The 16,305-nt window shown below is 52.1% G+C and overlaps 6 protein-coding genes across 8 annotated transcripts; 5 read left to right on the top strand and 1 right to left on the bottom strand.

Moving 5' to 3' along the window:
• Positions 1-1,723: 1,723 nt before the first annotated feature.
• Positions 1,724-2,701, top strand: J3458_014483 (uncharacterized protein; the record flags this gene model as incomplete). The annotated part of the gene is made up of 3 exons (XM_066120584.1): positions 1,724-1,792; positions 1,857-2,295; positions 2,367-2,701. 3 exons carry the CDS (start codon positions 1,724-1,726, stop codon positions 2,699-2,701), a joined length of 843 nt encoding a protein of 280 aa, XP_065974419.1.
• A 229-nt stretch (positions 2,702-2,930) lies between these two features.
• J3458_014482 (uncharacterized protein) lies at positions 2,931-5,350 on the top strand. Of its 2 annotated transcripts, XM_066120582.1 has the most exons (3): positions 2,931-4,739; positions 4,793-4,825; positions 4,880-5,350. In XM_066120582.1, the coding sequence occupies exons 1-3, from the start codon at positions 3,764-3,766 to the stop codon at positions 5,209-5,211; spliced, it is 1,341 nt and encodes a 446-aa protein (XP_065974417.1). In that variant the 5' UTR covers positions 2,931-3,763; the 3' UTR covers positions 5,212-5,350. The 2 variants fall into 2 exon arrangements, with proteins under 2 accessions (XP_065974417.1, XP_065974418.1); XM_066120583.1 differs by having other exon boundaries at positions 2,931-5,340.
• Positions 5,351-5,367: 17 nt separating this feature from the next.
• On the bottom strand, positions 5,368-13,219 carry J3458_014479 (uncharacterized protein). Of its 2 annotated transcripts, XM_066120579.1 has the most exons (3): positions 11,821-13,219; positions 9,310-11,761; positions 5,368-9,240 (listed from the first exon to the last, which is right to left on the bottom strand). In XM_066120579.1, exons 1-3 carry the CDS (start codon positions 12,691-12,693, stop codon positions 9,053-9,055), a joined length of 3,513 nt encoding a protein of 1,170 aa, XP_065974414.1. In that variant the 5' UTR covers positions 12,694-13,219; the 3' UTR covers positions 5,368-9,052. The 2 variants fall into 2 exon arrangements, with proteins under 2 accessions (XP_065974414.1, XP_007808799.1); XM_007810608.2 differs by having other exon boundaries at positions 5,368-11,761.
• Positions 6,347-7,000, top strand: J3458_014481 (uncharacterized protein; the record flags this gene model as incomplete). Its single annotated transcript, XM_066120581.1, has 2 exons — positions 6,347-6,404; positions 6,471-7,000. 2 exons carry the CDS (start codon positions 6,347-6,349, stop codon positions 6,998-7,000), a joined length of 588 nt encoding a protein of 195 aa, XP_065974416.1.
• On the top strand, positions 7,630-8,517 carry J3458_014480 (uncharacterized protein; the record flags this gene model as incomplete). The annotated part of the gene is made up of 1 exon (XM_066120580.1): positions 7,630-8,517. One exon carries the CDS (start codon positions 7,630-7,632, stop codon positions 8,515-8,517), a length of 888 nt encoding a protein of 295 aa, XP_065974415.1.
• Positions 13,220-13,441: 222 nt separating the features above from the next.
• Positions 13,442-16,199, top strand: J3458_014478 (uncharacterized protein). The gene is made up of 3 exons (XM_066120578.1): positions 13,442-14,282; positions 14,348-14,396; positions 14,464-16,199. The coding sequence occupies exons 1-3, from the start codon at positions 14,256-14,258 to the stop codon at positions 16,143-16,145; spliced, it is 1,758 nt and encodes a 585-aa protein (XP_065974413.1). The 5' UTR covers positions 13,442-14,255; the 3' UTR covers positions 16,146-16,199.
• Positions 16,200-16,305: the final 106 nt, after the last annotated feature.

Here is a 16,305-nt window from a genome sequence, read left to right as displayed (position 1 = left end):
CAGTTACATGTTCTGGCATTGTACGGTCGCATAGCACCTTGGCGCTTATCAAGGCAACCATAAATCTCCCTGGGTCTCGCGTGGCTGTGTTACCAGTACTACCTGCAAATGTAGCACCGTAATGCCATTCTTAATGCGATAGCTGCCGAAGCCGAGCGTGCCGTCAAGGCTAAACGATGTTGCGATACGACATAAGGACAAGCTAGGCTCCATAGTATTGCATAGCCAAATCCCTAGCGCATTGATTTCATATTTCTATCGGCGTGTTAGCTGACGTGCTAGGCGGTCTGATATCTGCTAGTTGACTGGCTACCGGCACCTATATTAGGGTTGACTGTTTGTATAGGGATGATGAAGCTAATCTGGGGAATAGCTCTTCAAGGACAAAATTCCGGGGCATCGTTAATAGTTATTAAACATTCTCCATAGAATTCTTGGCGACCCGCACCTACACGCCGCTCAACTAACTGCAGGTATAATGGACAAGCGGCTCGAGTCATACAAGTTTGACCTTGGCATCATAACTAGCCATACGTTAAGTATCAAAAAGGTTATTGGAAGAGCAAACTTGTCCAGCGCAGAGAGCGTTTTGAGCCAAGTGGAGAAGAAAATAGGCTCAAGTATTCAGTTAAACGAATAGTTAAGTTATAGAGTTGTGGCTGTATAAAAAGGGCTGTATTGGGCTAAATGTAGTCCAACAGCTCAGTGTAGCAAAAGTGACTATATTCTTTGATTCGCGGAAGTAGTCTGCCCTTACCAGGTAGGTAATAGCAACTAGTCTCACCCCATCCCTTACGACATCAGTTCTCAGGAAAATTACTGTTCGAGAACACAATTTGATACGCTACAGGGGGTCGGCATTCGGATTTCTTGTGTTTATCACGAGGTAATAGTGCGCTTGGCTATGTGCAAATAGCGTGCTAGTAGCTCTAGTAAGCACTTTTTACAAGTAGCACTGCGTCTTTAATATTACATCATCGCAAAACATGCATAAACGTTCTAAATCATATCCCTCGTACGGAGTAATACTATTTGATTTGCTTTCATGCTGCACCTTGTTATAATGAGCTACTAATATTACTGTGGATTAGGTGGAATCCTTTATTAGAGGTGATAGTTTGGAATCATGGTATGCTTATCTTTTTCTTCCTTCGCATTTTGCTTCAATGTTACCGTATGTATAGCCAAGAACCAGACTAGTATTATGATACAGGACGCCCATATATGCGTGCTGAACTGATTCTCGTGATTTCACTACCACCTGGCATGAATTCGAGATTGTCTCCTGGCATTATAGCAGGTATGGCCGCCTGTGTGTCACAAGAGCTCTATGGGGGCTTGGAGCAATATGTCTATTCATTTAATAACAGTCTTTCATGTTAAAGGTCCTTAATGTTTCTCAAGTCCTCAAGAGACTAAAGATCTCTCTAAATATAAGGAGTCGGTGAGGGCCTTTGCCCTAGGTCCCGTGATCGTAGCCCTCGTGTAACCGTGTGATGTGTGTATGAGACTACCCTCCAAGTTCTCCAGTCTACCTTGTCGACATTCACGAACTATGAATAATTTGGCTTCCGAGCGTGAATAGACCATTCAAAAGTCGTGCCTCGACGTTTTACATATCGGAAGAGTATATAAGACTGACCCTCCGGCTCTGTTACAGACTCGGTTTCTACAACTGCCAATATCAACACATAAGTTAATTCCAACTACTTCCTTTTGAATCATGTTCACTCTACCAGCCGTTGTAATTCTCCTCAGCGGGATCTTTAATCGAGTTTTCCACGCATCCGCCGTGAGACGTCAAGACGCCTTTCTCCAACAATACGAGACCCAGGCGACACAGCTGCTCGAGAAAGTCTCGCGTGGCATCCAGTGCCACAAAAGACTACGTACCACAAATCGATGCCACCAGCCCCCCAAAGGCAGCGGTGCTATCTAGCCTAGACGAGTGTGACGCATCTCACGACGCTGTCTCCCTCCATCTCCGAGATGCCCGCAACACGGCTCAGCAGCCCAACTTCCCCGTAGACAAGCTCCACGATCAAAAGCTACCTGACGTGTTGGACACACGGGAGACCCAACAGGGAGAATACACGGAGAACTTGCATACGCAGCTTAAGCAGCTCAGTGAAACCGCCGCCGCCTCCAAGGCGTATCAGGCTGGGATAGCTGCAGCAACTAAAGTCGCCGAGGAACTCAAGAAGCAGGCCAAGGACCGACAGATCGATGTTTCAAATGGTAAAGTAGAGTCACAGAGGGGCTCTAACGGGGCCGTCACCGGGCTCGTAGTGACGGGTGTGGTGATTGCCGGAGTGCCTATTGTAGGGGAAGTTGTGACCTTGGACCTTTTGTGACGGCGGCAACAGAAGTCGCCGGTGCCACGGAGGCTCTAGACGAGGCCGTGACCACGGCGTCCAGCACCCTGCAGCAAGTTTCGAATACGCCATTGCAGCAGGTGGCTGTTAGCCAGCTGACGCAGCTACGAACCGCCGTCACGACAGCTACAAACAAGCTGCTGTCGGCGAGCGAACGTGTAGATGGCATGGCGGCCCAACTTGCCAACGTTCCGGAAGCTGAGGCGGCAGAGGCCCAGGCGATTGCCCAGACACATAATGCTGCATTCGACCAGGCTAACACTACCTTGAGTGAGGTCGTAGATGGTTACACGGCGCTGAGAGATTCCATTATTTCCCAGATTTAGGCGCGGTCAGGAGCACCTAGTGTGCTGCTAATTATATTGTATGTAGTTTGTGGACAATGTAACACAGCCTTGGCATAGGTCTTTACCCTATTATAAGAGGGGTTTCTCCTAGACCACAATGCAAGTGCAGAGGCTATACGGTGACATAGGAGGGGCTTAAGACGATTAGAATGTATTTACTTGTTTACGAATGTATCTACTATATTAAGCTAATAACTACTAAGGGGACCAGCTCTACCCGCCTGTAGGACTAGAGGTACAACATATTGGCTTATTCTGTAACATTTAAACGTATCCTATGATATTGGCACGGCGTGAAATTTTTTTGCGAGAGTGTTATCCGTCTACATAGCAACTGTTCCAGGTTAACTATTAGACAAACTTGGTGAGCAGTCGCTCTGGAGGAGAAAAGATGCAAGCTTTCTGCCTTTCAGGAGGCGTTTCTAACAGGTCGTAAGCCTAGCAGACGAAGTTTGTGGCGGGTTTCGAGCACACTAAATCAGGAATTGCGGAATTCGCTTTTGATAATAGTTCATGTGTAAAGGAGCTGTTCATGCCACAACAACCTTTTCAAATACCAATAGCCTGCTTTTTTTTTCTCAAATGAAGACCATGATATTATGGCTCAACCGTGGCCCAACCGGTCTGCCATTGTTATTAGGATATCAAGCATAGTAGATCTTACAGCTGATGGGGGGACCTCCACTTCTGCCTCAGCAACCATCAAACATGGGGAGTAGTGCCAATATTCTAGATTTTAGCAATGAATACCGCATTCTCAGGGATAATATGGTAGAAATACTCAAAGATAAAGGGCAACTACAAGTGTGGGTGCGCCAAAAAAAAAAAAAAAAAAAAAAAAAAAAACTAAAAACTAAAAACTAAAAAAAAAACTGGTGGCACAGGGTTGAATTGGTTGGGTACCAATGGCTGTCTGCAGCATCTGTCATATTACTCGCGGGCCGTTCCGACATTTTCTCGAGACTTGCATAAAGCCCACAATCTCGGGTGTCTTTTTCATCGTCATAAAATCTACGGCAGCACATCAATCGGCAATCCGGCATGGACTTGTGTCAAGCATCACGCCCTACTTCGCGCCGCGGCTTCGAGATTGCCATCATCTGCGCCCTCACCCTGGAGGCCGATGCCGTTGATGCGCTCTTCGACATGTATTGGGATGACGATGGCCCGCCCTTTGATAAGGCGCCGGGCGATCCCAACGCCTACTCCATGGGCGCCATCGGCCGCCACAACGTTGTTCTCGCACATATGCCCAGCATGGAAAAGGCCAATGCTGCCATGGTGGCGAGTTACTGCCGGATGAGTTTTCCAAGTGTCAAGCTCATTCTGCTGGTTGGTGTCTGTGGTGTTGTTCCCTTTGGACCCAACAATGATGAGATTGTGCTTGGGGATGTTGTTGTTAGTGATGGTATCATCCAGTATGACTTTGGGCGGCGGCTTCCAGACCAATTCAAGCGAAAAGACACGCTGTTAGATTCTCTAGGACGACCAAGCCTTGAAATAAGGGGTTTGCTGGCGAAACTCAAGGGGCTGAGGGGCCGCAAGAAACTCGGCACTGCCATGGCCAAGTACCTCGGCGAACTGCAAAGGGAGCCGCTCCTAGCTGCTCAGTACCCGGGTATAATACACGACAGGTTGTTTGAGGCTGCATATCGCCATGTCGGAGGCCAGGCGACGTGTGAGCAACTTGGATGTGATGGGAATCTGACACCCCGTCAACGCCTCCATGCCAGTCGAGGGGACCTTCAGCCCGCTGTGCATTTTGGTCTGATTGCCTCTGGTGACTCGGTTATAAAATCTGGCCAAGAGCGAGATGCTATCGCGGCCAAGGAAGGTGTCATTGCGTTTGAGATGGAGGGTGCTGGCGTCTGGGATAGCTCTCCTTGTGTCGTGATCAAAGGCGCGTGCGACTATGCAGACAGCCATAAAAATAAGCTGTGGCAACACTACGCCGCGGCGACGGCGGCGGCTTGTATAAAGGCACTCTTGAGCTACTGGGTGTCTTCAACACCCGATGGTGCGTGTCATGTTCCTAGCCGAGGTGGTTGAAGCTAACCCGAGGAGAGACAGAACCAACCCCAAGGTGGGCAGCTGACTGTTATTGTATGTATCTCGGTGATATGACACTCCTGCTTCGTTGTATAGTAACCGATATAGTTCCCATGCCGCAGTCAGAAGACGATGAGACTTCACTTGGCCGCAGCACAGCCCTCAAGAAGCCCCCGACGTCCCGTAATGGCGCTAAGCCGGTCGTTCTTCGAGGCGGTTCCGCCATTGGAGGAGACGCAGTTAATGATGATCTGGGAGGCACAGCCGAGGGCGGCTGCGCTGCTGGAGGCGACGTTGAAATCTCGTCGCCCTCTTACTGGGGCGCGGCGTCGCTGGTGGGAGGAGATGGTACAGGAGGGAATGCGGTTGGTAGCAGGTCAGTTGGGGGCAGCGCCGTTGGTGGAAACGTGCGATGGATGTGCTCCGAGGCCATGGTATAATTTACGTAGTAAACGCGCTCCAGGCTATACCGACTTTAGACATGAATTCTGGGCCAATCACATTGCGAAATCTAGCCGCAGCCGCCGTTCCCGCCGTACCTGCCAAGACGACGTTGCCAGCGACTTTACCACCACCAACCAAGCTTGGATCACGGCCCCGAAAGAGAGGAGCATCATCCAAGGACCTACCTTGATCTGAACCTTGCCATCGGGCCTCTTGGCCTACGTTTGACGATGAGCTATTATTATTCTGGATATGGTAAAGATACTATTGGCATTCTCCTCCATGTTTTGTAAGCTGACATTCCAACACCAGTGTTTCCCCAACGACGTCGTCCTTTCAATACCTTTGGCTACGCACGTAGGCCCCTCTCTTCAGGGGGTTACAACAAGGCTGGGTCGATTGTCTCCCGTAAAGATCAAAAAACAGCAGCGTTATCCAGGGCGATGAGCTCAACTTCACAGAGTTGTTGGTAATGGCGGTCCCTGCAGTCATGAGGGGGTGCGTGTAAAAAGCTCTAGGTGATAACCAGCGGTGAAGCGACAACCAAGAGTGAGGCGACTCTACCGACATGTACGGAGGCAGCTCTTGAGATCAGGTTCTGATGGAGGCAGCTGGTCGTGTGACCTTAGGAACAACTATGTTAATACGTGAGCACCCACAGCTAGCCATTCCAGCTCAAAAAAACACCAAGACGAGCGCGGAAGTTTGAGCTGGCCGTATGGAAAATGGGTGCCCGAGAAGCAGATGCCGTTATGTCGAGAGTTTCTACTTTCCCATGGCTTGCAGAGATGCATGTGTGGTTGCTACTTCAAGGGTGCTAGAGGCAACTTGTTCCTGCTAGTAAGTTTTTTTTTTTTTTTTTTTTCTTCTTTTCAGGTCAGCTTCGGTGTATGTCGTTACGGACATGACACTTTTGGAAACAAGGCTTCCCTTTTTACACTTTTTGCAACATGTATTACGCAACACACCCCCGGGCAGCTCGTAGAGTCTGCGCGCAATACGCCAGTCCAATACATCTACTTCAAATCTCAACGCCTAGTAATATAAAACCACGCTCGCGTCCTCACAGTAAACCTATCTGAAGCTCACACGAGATAAACTTGCTTACTCTAACACATATCTCTTGTCGCAATGTCTGGAAAAGACGAGATTCACTTCAAGTGCACTATTCAAGGCCTCCACGGGGAGGGTACGTACAGCGTCCCAACTCACTCAAGACAAGCTCTCGTTGCTTCTCAATTATAACAATGATTAGACCCGCTCAGGCAAGACTTGGATCTCACCGAGAAGAAATCCGTGCCTCGCAGGGTATTTGCTGCCAAGATTCGAAGCAAGTATGGAGTTCCGGGTGAAATAACCCTTCACCGCTCCGTAAGAGGCAAATCCGGGTTGGTCCCCGGCCAAGAGATAAGAGATGACAACTTAACCCTGGAGAGCAACGAGACTATATTCGTTCTGTACAATAAGGAAGTCGTTGTTATAGCGGGGGGCGCGGGCACCGGGTCGGAGGTGGTCTCGAGAAACAGCACACTGGCTCTGGCTGAAGGCGGTGTCGGCGAGGGCGGAAGAATGGATGCTCATGGCAACGCGATGGGAGGGAACGGCTTCGGGGGAGACGCCTACGGGCAAGACGTTGAAGGGGAAGCCGGAAAGGGTTACGGTGGCCCTGTAAGCCTTTCCATTCCCGACGTAAATATGACGTCTGGGGTCGGTGTAGGTGGTGACTTGGTGTTTAGGGATCCCGCCACTGCGCCTCGCTCCTCCCGTATCGTTGTCAAGAAGTGAGCTACAAGACATGATTTGCAAACAAGGAGATTTCTTGGGCGCGTCTGCCAATCCATGTGCAGAAATGGAACCAGCATATCCGTCACAATACACGTACCTCATGCTACTGGTTACTCGCAAAAAAGGCGACGAGACCCATGCACCATGTGGTCAGGAGACAGCTGCCACCACAGCCTGCATCCATAATTACTCACCGGTAACATGTTGTACCACCCGCAGACCAGCCTTACTGCACGACAAAGAATTTCTTGCGTTCCCACTCGCGGCTGCAGCGCGTACAGAAGTGATGCAGGTCAGCCAATGCACACAAAGCGGGCGAACAACGTTGTAAGGCGCCGCTGTGAGTAATACCGGCTCCGCGCAGTGCTGCCATGGATAATCACAACAAGGCCGGTGATTGCATTCACTAGAGGAGGCATAGAGGCACCGGGCGACCCGTGATGTTAATAGGACCATGGACTCTTCCCCAAACTACTCCTCGTTGATACAAACCCCTTACGCCTCAAGGAAGCAAATGCTATCCTAGTAACTTCTCTCACCAGCGCCTCACAACCACCGGATGTTCCTCCCGCCGCCACCAAGCTCGACGGCCACGAAAACCAGGAGACGGCAGCGTCACGGTGGAAGGCATGGCCACCCTCCGAGCGCACAGGGAAAAGGCGTTTCAATACCCCGGTGGCCTCGAGAAAACCCGGTACACACCTGCTCCTCTCACGGAACACAAGCTGCTTAGCAAGAGCTACGATGGAGAAGCCCCGAATCGCACCGTTGGAATTGTCCTCGGCGTGGTGCTGGGTGTCTTCTTGGGTACTATTGCGGTCCTATGTATCTGCCAGTGCAGCAATACTTGGCCTCGCACCCGCACCGGGCGACGTCACCAAAGACTGAAAGTGCTCTTGTCCAACGTCACGGCTGTCTCGAAGCGGGATGGAGATTCCGGAGAGCCGGGCGGTACGGGGCAACCGGGCCTCACAGAAGGACCGGCCGCTTCAACAGGGATCGCGGACGCGTCCCCGCCAAGCAGCGAAAAGCACGCGGGCGGCATGGGCAGCCCTGCAATTAGAAGAGATGATCCCATCTGTACTAGTAGTGCTCATTGCGCAAATGATCGAGGCTCAGTACAAGGAGGCAAGGGCATCGGCGGGTCTGCGGCAGGCGGGCCCGGCGGTCCGGGAGGCCATGGCGGCGACGGCGGCACAGGAGGTTGCGGGGGACATGGCGGCGATGGAATGGCTGATGCCGAAGCCAATGCCTCCGTGTCGGTGTATGCTTTGTTAGTGTGCTGTGTCAGGGCACCGTCGAGACAGGGAGGAGACATGAGCGCCGTCGAGTCTCCGGCTGATTCGTCGCCAGGTCCTGCCGATGCATCGCGCGTGTCGTACGGAAACGCCGCCGCCGCCGTCGCAGCACCACCACCAACGTTCCATGCCGAAGGTGGGTTTGGCGGCGGCGGCATTGCACACGGAGGACTCGGTGGGCAGGGCGGCCGAGGCGGCGAAGGAGGCCGAGGTGGTTAAGGCGGCACGGGCGGACGGGGCAGCGCCCACGCATCGGCATCCACCCCAATATACCCTTTGTTAATGTGCTGTGTCTTCACTCCGTCACCGTTCCCACGTCACGGGAGAAATTGCCGGAATTAGAACCAAGTCTTCGTTCAGGGCCTAAATGGGACCTAGTTAAGCCGCATACTATAAACTTAGTTGCGCTCTCACGAACCTGACACATCCGCACGACTAGGTATAGCATTCAATTGAATCCGCCAGAACCTCTTATATTTCCCCAAGAATACATCTATCATGATACAAAGCCTAAGCGAGGCTTCCTCGCCAACGCTCTCAATGCCAGTGCATTAGTGTAATTAAATCAAAAGAAGTCAAGTCGCCACCCGTGTATGCCGTAATTGGTATTTGGTGATAATGATGGGAATAATAATAACGATAATGCTCTAGTCGTCATGCCCGATGAGTCGCCTGTAGTTGTTTGATTGCTTGCAAAATGTGCACCACATCTCAAAACCCAAACACCAGCCGCTACGGGAACAAAACATGCATCTCATGCTAGTACCCATTCGCTCCCTCTCTTAATAAACTTGTCCAGCAACATACCGAGGTCTGTCAAGACAAACCTGCAAATGAAAAAGCCAAAAAACTCAGCAGAATGTCGAGTGCAAAGTTCAAGCCCCACCTGCGTCTTGTCCGCATGCCGCAGTCCTGGATCATCAACCTGCCGCGCAATTTGATCTGCCGAAAGGTGTCAGTCTTCAACTAGTTCAGGTCGTCATCAAGAGGTCCATGGCAAAACGTCCTTACCAATAGCTTGCGCTGCATCAAACAGACGAGCGAGCGAGCTCATGTAATGCGCGTTAGGGCCGACGAATTGGACCTGACTGAGGTCACGCTTCGGAGGCCGGCTTGTAGGCTGCGGTGTCATGGGCAGTGTTGGCATCGTTGCGGATTCCTTATTCCCTTCTCCTCCGCTCATCCGGCTGTTGTAAGCTCCACTCAGACCCATGTTGGAGTTCTTGGATCGAAGTCGTCTCCAGGAGAAGGACGATGACTTGCCGGACACGCTTGCAGTCCGCGGCACAGGCGGTGCTCCATCCCCTTCGACAACATTCGAGGCCTCTTTGAACAACACCCCTGAGCCCTGCACGCCTACCTCGTTTCCGAGTTTGCGGCTAAGCGCTGTTTGCACCTGTTCCAAGACACCTTCCAATGACTGCATTTCGTCTAATACGGCATCCGCATCGCATGTGTCTACCTTGGCAAGTTTTAGGAGGGCCGCTGTGAGGTAGTCACAATTTGAAATCTTGTCCTCCACATTCTTGAGCTTAGCGCCCTTCACTTTCCAAACGTCGCGAGGAACAAACAGCTTCGTGCTCAGGTAGCCTCCTCGTGGGTGCGCCAATGTCTGATACAGACAGCGCATTAGCCAAAACGGCCGCAGCATTACATCATTTGGACAGGGTTCAAGGGCCACGGGAGGATCCAGGACCATCGGGTTGGGCGAACCAGGGGTAGCTGGCAAGTGAATGTTGTCCTCAAAGAGATACAAGCTCCCCGGCGAAACCAAGTCCATTTGCTCGCGTAGAGACACTGCAAGTGGGCCGGGAATCGCCGGCATGGCAGGGGTCCTAGCACTCCCAAAGTGATTGCTTGAAGGGGTCCCGGGGGACATGTCGGATGCGTCATCAAGATTAGAAAACGACATGTTGCGACTCTTCAAACTGCGCAAGCTCGAAGAGGAAAAATTCTTCCGAAGCCTGCTTACAGTCGGTGAGCCAGACCGAGCTGCAATGTTTTCATCAACATCTACCTGGCCGCGTTGGTGCGGTGGCGACCCAAGCATCTTGGGCTCAATCGCCGGTACTTCTGGACTAGGCGGTGTGAGCTTTCTGGCCGATCGACTGGTCTGAGGTCTGTCCGCGACAGTTACTTCAGGGCGGATGTCGGGCGCCGAGATAGGCTTCACTTGTGACAAGTCTTCAAAGCTGGTAGCAGTTGGCGGTCGGAGCTGCGTCGTCTGGATCTTTAGCTGCTTCGGGTTTTGACCGGACAACCTACGATTACGAACTGTCTGCCCGGGAGATTGTGCTCGAGTCAAAGGCAGCTCAGGCAATGATTGCTTCGGCGGTGGCGCGGAAGGTTGCAGACTCTTGGGGACCGGATGCGATGGCAGTACGGTCGATCTGTCGACAGTGGCAGCCAACGATCGTGTGTTTGGTACTTTAGTCTTCTCCTTTTCCTTCACCCAGCCTCGTGGGTCTTGACCGCGAGATTTTCCTGGATGTTGGGTGGTGCTCAGATTCTGTTCTTCGTTCATCATAAAATCTTCAATGTTATAGTCGCGGGTCATTTCTTCCAAAAGTCGTTCTTCCTCGTCTGAAGACAAATCTTCATAAAACCCTCCGGACATCCCCTTACTCGGCTTTCCAGCTGGTTGGCCTTGGTACTCCTCTGGGTACGCTTCTCGCTCCGTTTGTCTGACACGCTCTCGAGCAGCCTCAACCTTCCGGAGCGCCTTTGTCACAATCTCTTCGGTGCGGTCAATGCTATCGTACTTGGGCGATTCCATAGGTTCGTATCCATCATCGTATGCAGCTTCAATGGCTGCATCCAAGGCAGTGTCGAACTCCGCCTCTGTGTTGCCGCTGATGCTGCGAATATGACCTGGACGAAACACGGACGAGCCTCTCGAGTGTAGAGATGAAGTTCTTCCGGTCGATCCACCTGACTCGTCAATAGGATCTAACCAAGAATTTTGACTTGCATTTCTATGATGCCCAGCACCACCGTCCCTCGAGCCCCTCCATGATCCGGAGTGGTAAGACTCAGTGCCTCGATCGTTTGGGTCATAGCGATCATGTTGAGGCCTCGCTGGTGATACAGGTTGACGTGCTGCCAACGGCTGTAGCGTGCGATTCGGCTCCGTGGTATATTCATCCGCGGCTCGAAGTCTCGCCGGAGAACGTGGGGAGCGTGAGAAAGCCGAGTGTAGTGAAGGTTGCTCTGCTGTCAGCCTCGCTAGTCGTGACGTTTCTTGAGAGCTGTCACTAGGGTATCTTGCGTCTTGTTGACGTTGCTGCACCTGCTGATTGTCATCTTCTACATTGGCATGTGTCGACCCATTTGTAGTTGCTATTTCCGACGTAACATCGGGGTCGTCTGCACTGCCTGGTCGAGCTGGCAATTCCTTGTTTTTTGCGGCCTGCCATGGGGCCATTTGATCTAACTCATCAATACGTCCAGCATATGTTCGTCGCTACAGATGTCAGGTCAGCTCGCCTATTTATAAAAGATGGTCACAATTCCTGCACTCACAATCGCCTCTAACTTATTCTTGTCTTCATCCGCAGTTGTCTTGAGTAGCACATGTTGTAGAAGCTCGCATGCTTCAGCATAGGATTCTCTGGCTCCTTCGAAATTCTGCGCATTGTCCAGCTGGACAGCCGTGTTTGCCTTTTGCAATGCCCGTGACAACATTGCCTTTTGAGACGGCGGTTTTGCTGTGCGAGGCTTGGCTAGATCTACGCTACGTTTTCCATTTCGACTCCGCGAGTGACCGCGCGTAGAGGGGGGATACGGCTCCCTGATGGTTTCGTATGGCATCTTGGGCAAGGAATCAGAGGAAGCAGCGGATTCGGGTTTCGCTGGTGAGTTTCCAATGATATCAATGTCGCTCGCCTCACCGCCGGGTGAAACTTCCAAACTTGATGATCGGGCTTGAAGTGTCTCGTCGAGCGGGCCCAGAGGTAGGATAGGCGGTAGAGTTAGCACGGGCAGCTCGATTTTGGAGCTGAAAGCCCCTAGCTCCGTCTTGGTGTCGTAGTCGGGCTCGTTGGGTGGTGTTACCGGGAGGGTATTCAGGCGGGAGGAATAATCGTGGTCCAGAGGGGAGTCTTCACCGGGGGAATACACTGGGGTCAAAGTCGATGTTGTCGTTGCTGCAGCCGCTACAGAAGGCCGCGGCGGCAGCAACGACGATACTCGTGGCAGTCGCGCCGGAGAGGCGGCTGGCTGCGACAACTTTCGATATCGTGGAGGGCTGGCGCCGGGAAGTGGTCGATGCACGGACGGATCCAGCGTGGTGAGGGTGGGTTGTTGAAGAGATGCAGCGACTGCAAGGGCAGCAGCAGATAAGGCGCGGTGAGATTCTAGCTCGGCAGTCTCGGTAAAGATGTGCTCTTTGTGCATGCTCCTTTAACATACGCAATGCTGAGGGTGAGGAGGCATCAACCACACGACAGTGGTAGTTTGAAACTCGGCGGTTCTTCTGTGGCTGGCGAGAGGCAGTCTCGAGTTGTCTACCAAGTCCTCCGTACCTAGGTAGGTATACGGCAATATTCAGCGAGAAGCCGAAATTGTTGTCGATTAGATATGAGGCGAATCGGTGCCGCCGACGGAACTATTCCATATCACTCATTGTTCGGACAGATAAGGTACAGGCTGAGACAGGCGGTGGTTCGAAAGGCTGTGACGCAGTTCATGCAACCGACTCGACGACTCGCGGGTGATGAAGCGTGGGGAGCGAGTGCAATTGAGGAGCGGTACCTGAATGTTTGACGGCAGGGGACCAAGGACTTGGAGAGTCAAGGCTTCAAGCAAGCATAACTCGTCCCTAGGTCATAACGGCGTCGCGCTGATTCTCTGGGCCGGCTGGGCAACAGGATCCGGGATCAATGGATGTTTCGTGCCAATGCATGAATCTTGGGAAACGGGGGACGAGGTCAAAAGGAGTCGAGTAACTTGGCGGGAGCGGAGACCAGCCAGATCAAGACAAAGTGGAGGCGAGGAGTGACAAAATGGCGAAGCCACAACGTGACAACGTGACAACGTGACAACGTGACAACGTGACTCGACCCAGGGATAGGGACTCGGGCAGCAAAGAACCCGGCTAGCCGGGGTTCAGGGGGGAACTTGACTTGACACTTTACACTCAGACTTCGGACTTTAGACGTTCAAGTGTTACGTTGGAGAGGCAGACATCCAAAGTGAAAGGGGCGGGCTGGAAGGGCGACCTTATTCTGCTTGGCTACGCAAGGGACCAGTTGACCCAATTAGTTGGTTCCAATGCTTAACCTTGACGCCAGGGACAGGTTGGCGCCAAGCGGCCGCCCCTGTCTCCGTCCTTCAGTTCATCGTACAATGTCCAGAGCTCGGCCACTGACGCCGCGAGATGTGCAGATGGCGCTCCATTCATCTCTAGTCAGGGCCAGTCAGATCCAGGCAGGTTCCGGTTTTGGTTTTCGGCCGCTCGTGGTCCCAGTTCCAGGGGTTCGATGTCTTGATTTGATGGCGGACCAGGAAATGTGGAGTCCGGATACAGACGGTACGTACGGAGTACTCGGACGTTGGCTTAGGCCAATGCTCAGGTCGTTCACCATTTTCAGTTTGCCATCCTACGCCTCATGTCGGCCAGCCTGGTGAGTCTCGACGGCCTACTACTAGCCTAGTAGGCACTTACCTACCTACTTAGGTATCTAGGTAGGAGATAGTTAGGTAGATGCTTGAGTAACTTTGCATCTGGACGGGCCCCGTTCGGCTTCAGTGCTAATTAGAAGCCTTCCGATGCTGCCATGATCGAGGTGTGCATGGACCAGCCCATGATGGCACTGACCAACCACCGTGCAATTCGGGCTCGAGCCCCATAATTTCCTTCAATTCACACACTACTCCATACCGAGGACCATTGACCTCGCAACTCGAAGTTTGTCGCAAAGCTTCTGATACGCGTTGCTTGACGCCAAACAGACGTCATGGCCAGCATTGATGATATTTTCAAGGTATATCGACTTGACCCTATCCTCTCTGTCCTCGTCTCTTTTATATCAATACTAAAACGCTGCAGAAGTCTGGAGTACCCAGCAAAAGGAAACTCGAAGCCATCAAAGATCCAAGTCAGTCCCGCAACATCACCACTATCTGGCTTCAGTCTCCTCTAGCTAACCAGTGGCGCCCGCACAGATGAAATCTACAAATCCAGCAAACTCAGCGCCAATAGTTCAAACCGCCGCGCCCATGTCCAAGACCAACCCAACGACGATGACGAAGCCGGCCCACAGCCTGGCGACGACCATGACTTCGGGCCCTCCATGCCGCCAGACGATGAAGACGAAGATGGAGATGATGAGGAAGGTCGCTTCTTCGGCGGTGGTATAAGCAAACAAGAATCACAAATTCTCGATTTTGTCGACGAGGCAGGCGAGGCGGACCAGGCCCCAGACAAGATTGACGCGACATGGTTGCGCAAGACGGTCCTAAACTTTGAAAAGCACATTACCAAGAACGCCGAGCTGCGAGCGAAATACGAGAGCGATCCCCAAAAGTTCATAAGCAGCGAAGCCGATCTAGACGCCGCTATCAAGGGTCTTTCCATCCTATCGGAGCATCCAGAGCTGTACCCAGACTTTGTAAAGTTGGGCTCCGTCAACAGTTTAGTAGGCCTGCTAGCCCATGAAAACACAGACATTGCCATTGATTCCATAGAAATTATCGGCGAATTAACCGACGAGGATGTGTCAGCCGAAGATGAGCAATGGAATGCCCTAGTGGACGCATTAATCGAGGCAGACCTCGTGGGACTCCTCGTCTCCAACTTTTCACGACTCAACGAAGACGATGAAGCGGACCGCAACGGCGTTTACTACGCTCTCGGAATAATCGAAAACCTCTGCTCCCGAGCCGCTACAGCCACTCGAGTATGTCAAGACGACAGTCTACTAAAGTGGCTACTGCAACGAGTCCAGCGCAAAGAATCTCTCGTGACCCAAAACAAGCAATATGCAGCTGAAATCCTCGCCATTCTAGCTCAAGCATCCCCGGAAAACTGCCTACAACTCTCTAACCTTGACACAATCGACAAGCTCCTGCAGCTAGTCGCTACTTACCGAAGGCGAGACCCGGACAAGGGTGGCGAGGAGGAGGAATTCATGGAGAACCTCTTTGAAGCATTAACGTGTCTCGTCGACCAGCCCTCCGGCAAAACCAAATTCCTGGATGCAGAAGGCGTAGAACTATGTTTAATCATGCTGAAAGATGGGAAAATGAGCAAGGCACCGGCACTACGGCTACTGGACCACGCGGCGGGGGGTGCAACCGGTGCCGAAGTGTGTCTGAAGATTGTAGAAGCGGGTGGTCTCAAGGGCATATTCACATTATTCAACAAAACTCAGGATCATCGGCTGTTGGGTCATCTGATAAGTCTATTTGCATCCATGTTGCGCTTATTACCCGCTTCCTCGGCCGAGAGGATACGCACATTGGCCAAGTTTGTGGAGAAGGACTATGAAAAGACGAGCAAAATGGTCAGATTACACAGAGAGTATTTCTCACGAGTGAAGAGGGCAGAGGAAGAGTTCGCGCGGCAAGACGCACCAAGTGAGGAAGAGGCCGAGATTGGGCTGCTCTCGCAGAGACTAGACGCCGGCCTGCACACCCTGCAGCAGATTGACGTCGCGCTCGCATGGCTAGTGGCAGAAGACACGGGCGCATCCAAAAAAATCAAGCAGCTCCTAGCCGAGCGAGACGAAGACCTCTCCGCCCTCGCGAGCGTCCTATCCGAACAGCAGCGCGGGCTCGACACCTCGGAAGATGATAGCAAGGATCTCAGCGAGATGCTGGGCACGCTCATACAATTCCTGCAGTAGAACCAACGGCACCAACCAGTAATGTAAAAAAAAATAAATAAATGTATTTCCACGCACGTATCTATGCTGTGCACGCGAGCCCGTCCAGGCCATCTCGTTTACCATGTACACCGTCTCACTGCCATTGAATCCATACAAGCCAACATGACGTAACAAATAC

Source organism: Metarhizium acridum, assembly GCF_019434415.1.
Source record: "Metarhizium acridum strain ARSEF 324 chromosome Unknown scaffold_320, whole genome shotgun sequence".
Lineage (NCBI taxonomy): Eukaryota > Fungi > Ascomycota > Sordariomycetes > Hypocreales > Clavicipitaceae > Metarhizium > Metarhizium acridum.
This window is presented reverse-complemented; position numbering and strand designations above follow the sequence as displayed.

Excerpts from the sequence above, each read along its gene's own strand:
- J3458_014478 (XM_066120578.1), top strand. The coding sequence starts at position 14,256 with ATGGCCAGCATTGATGATATTTTCAAG. Across the intron at positions 14,283-14,347 it reads GCATTGATGATATTTTCAAG|AAGTCTGGAGTACCCAGCAA; the intron begins GTATATCGACTT and ends AAAACGCTGCAG. Across the intron at positions 14,397-14,463 it reads CGAAGCCATCAAAGATCCAA|ATGAAATCTACAAATCCAGC; the intron begins GTCAGTCCCGCA and ends GCGCCCGCACAG.
- J3458_014479 (XM_066120579.1), bottom strand. The coding sequence starts at position 12,693 with ATGCACAAAGAGCACATCTTTACCGAGACTGCCGAGCTAGAATCTCAC. Across the intron at positions 11,762-11,820 it reads AGAATAAGTTAGAGGCGATT|CGACGAACATATGCTGGACG; the intron begins GTGAGTGCAGGA and ends TGACATCTGTAG. Across the intron at positions 9,241-9,309 it reads TGATGCAGCGCAAGCTATTG|ATCAAATTGCGCGGCAGGTT; the intron begins GTAAGGACGTTT and ends ACCTTTCGGCAG.
- J3458_014482 (XM_066120582.1), top strand. The coding sequence starts at position 3,764 with ATGGACTTGTGTCAAGCATCACGCCCTACTTCGCGCCGCGGCTTCGAG. Across the intron at positions 4,740-4,792 it reads GGTGTCTTCAACACCCGATG|AACCAACCCCAAGGTGGGCA; the intron begins GTGCGTGTCATG and ends GAGGAGAGACAG. Across the intron at positions 4,826-4,879 it reads GTGGGCAGCTGACTGTTATT|TTCCCATGCCGCAGTCAGAA; the intron begins GTATGTATCTCG and ends TAACCGATATAG.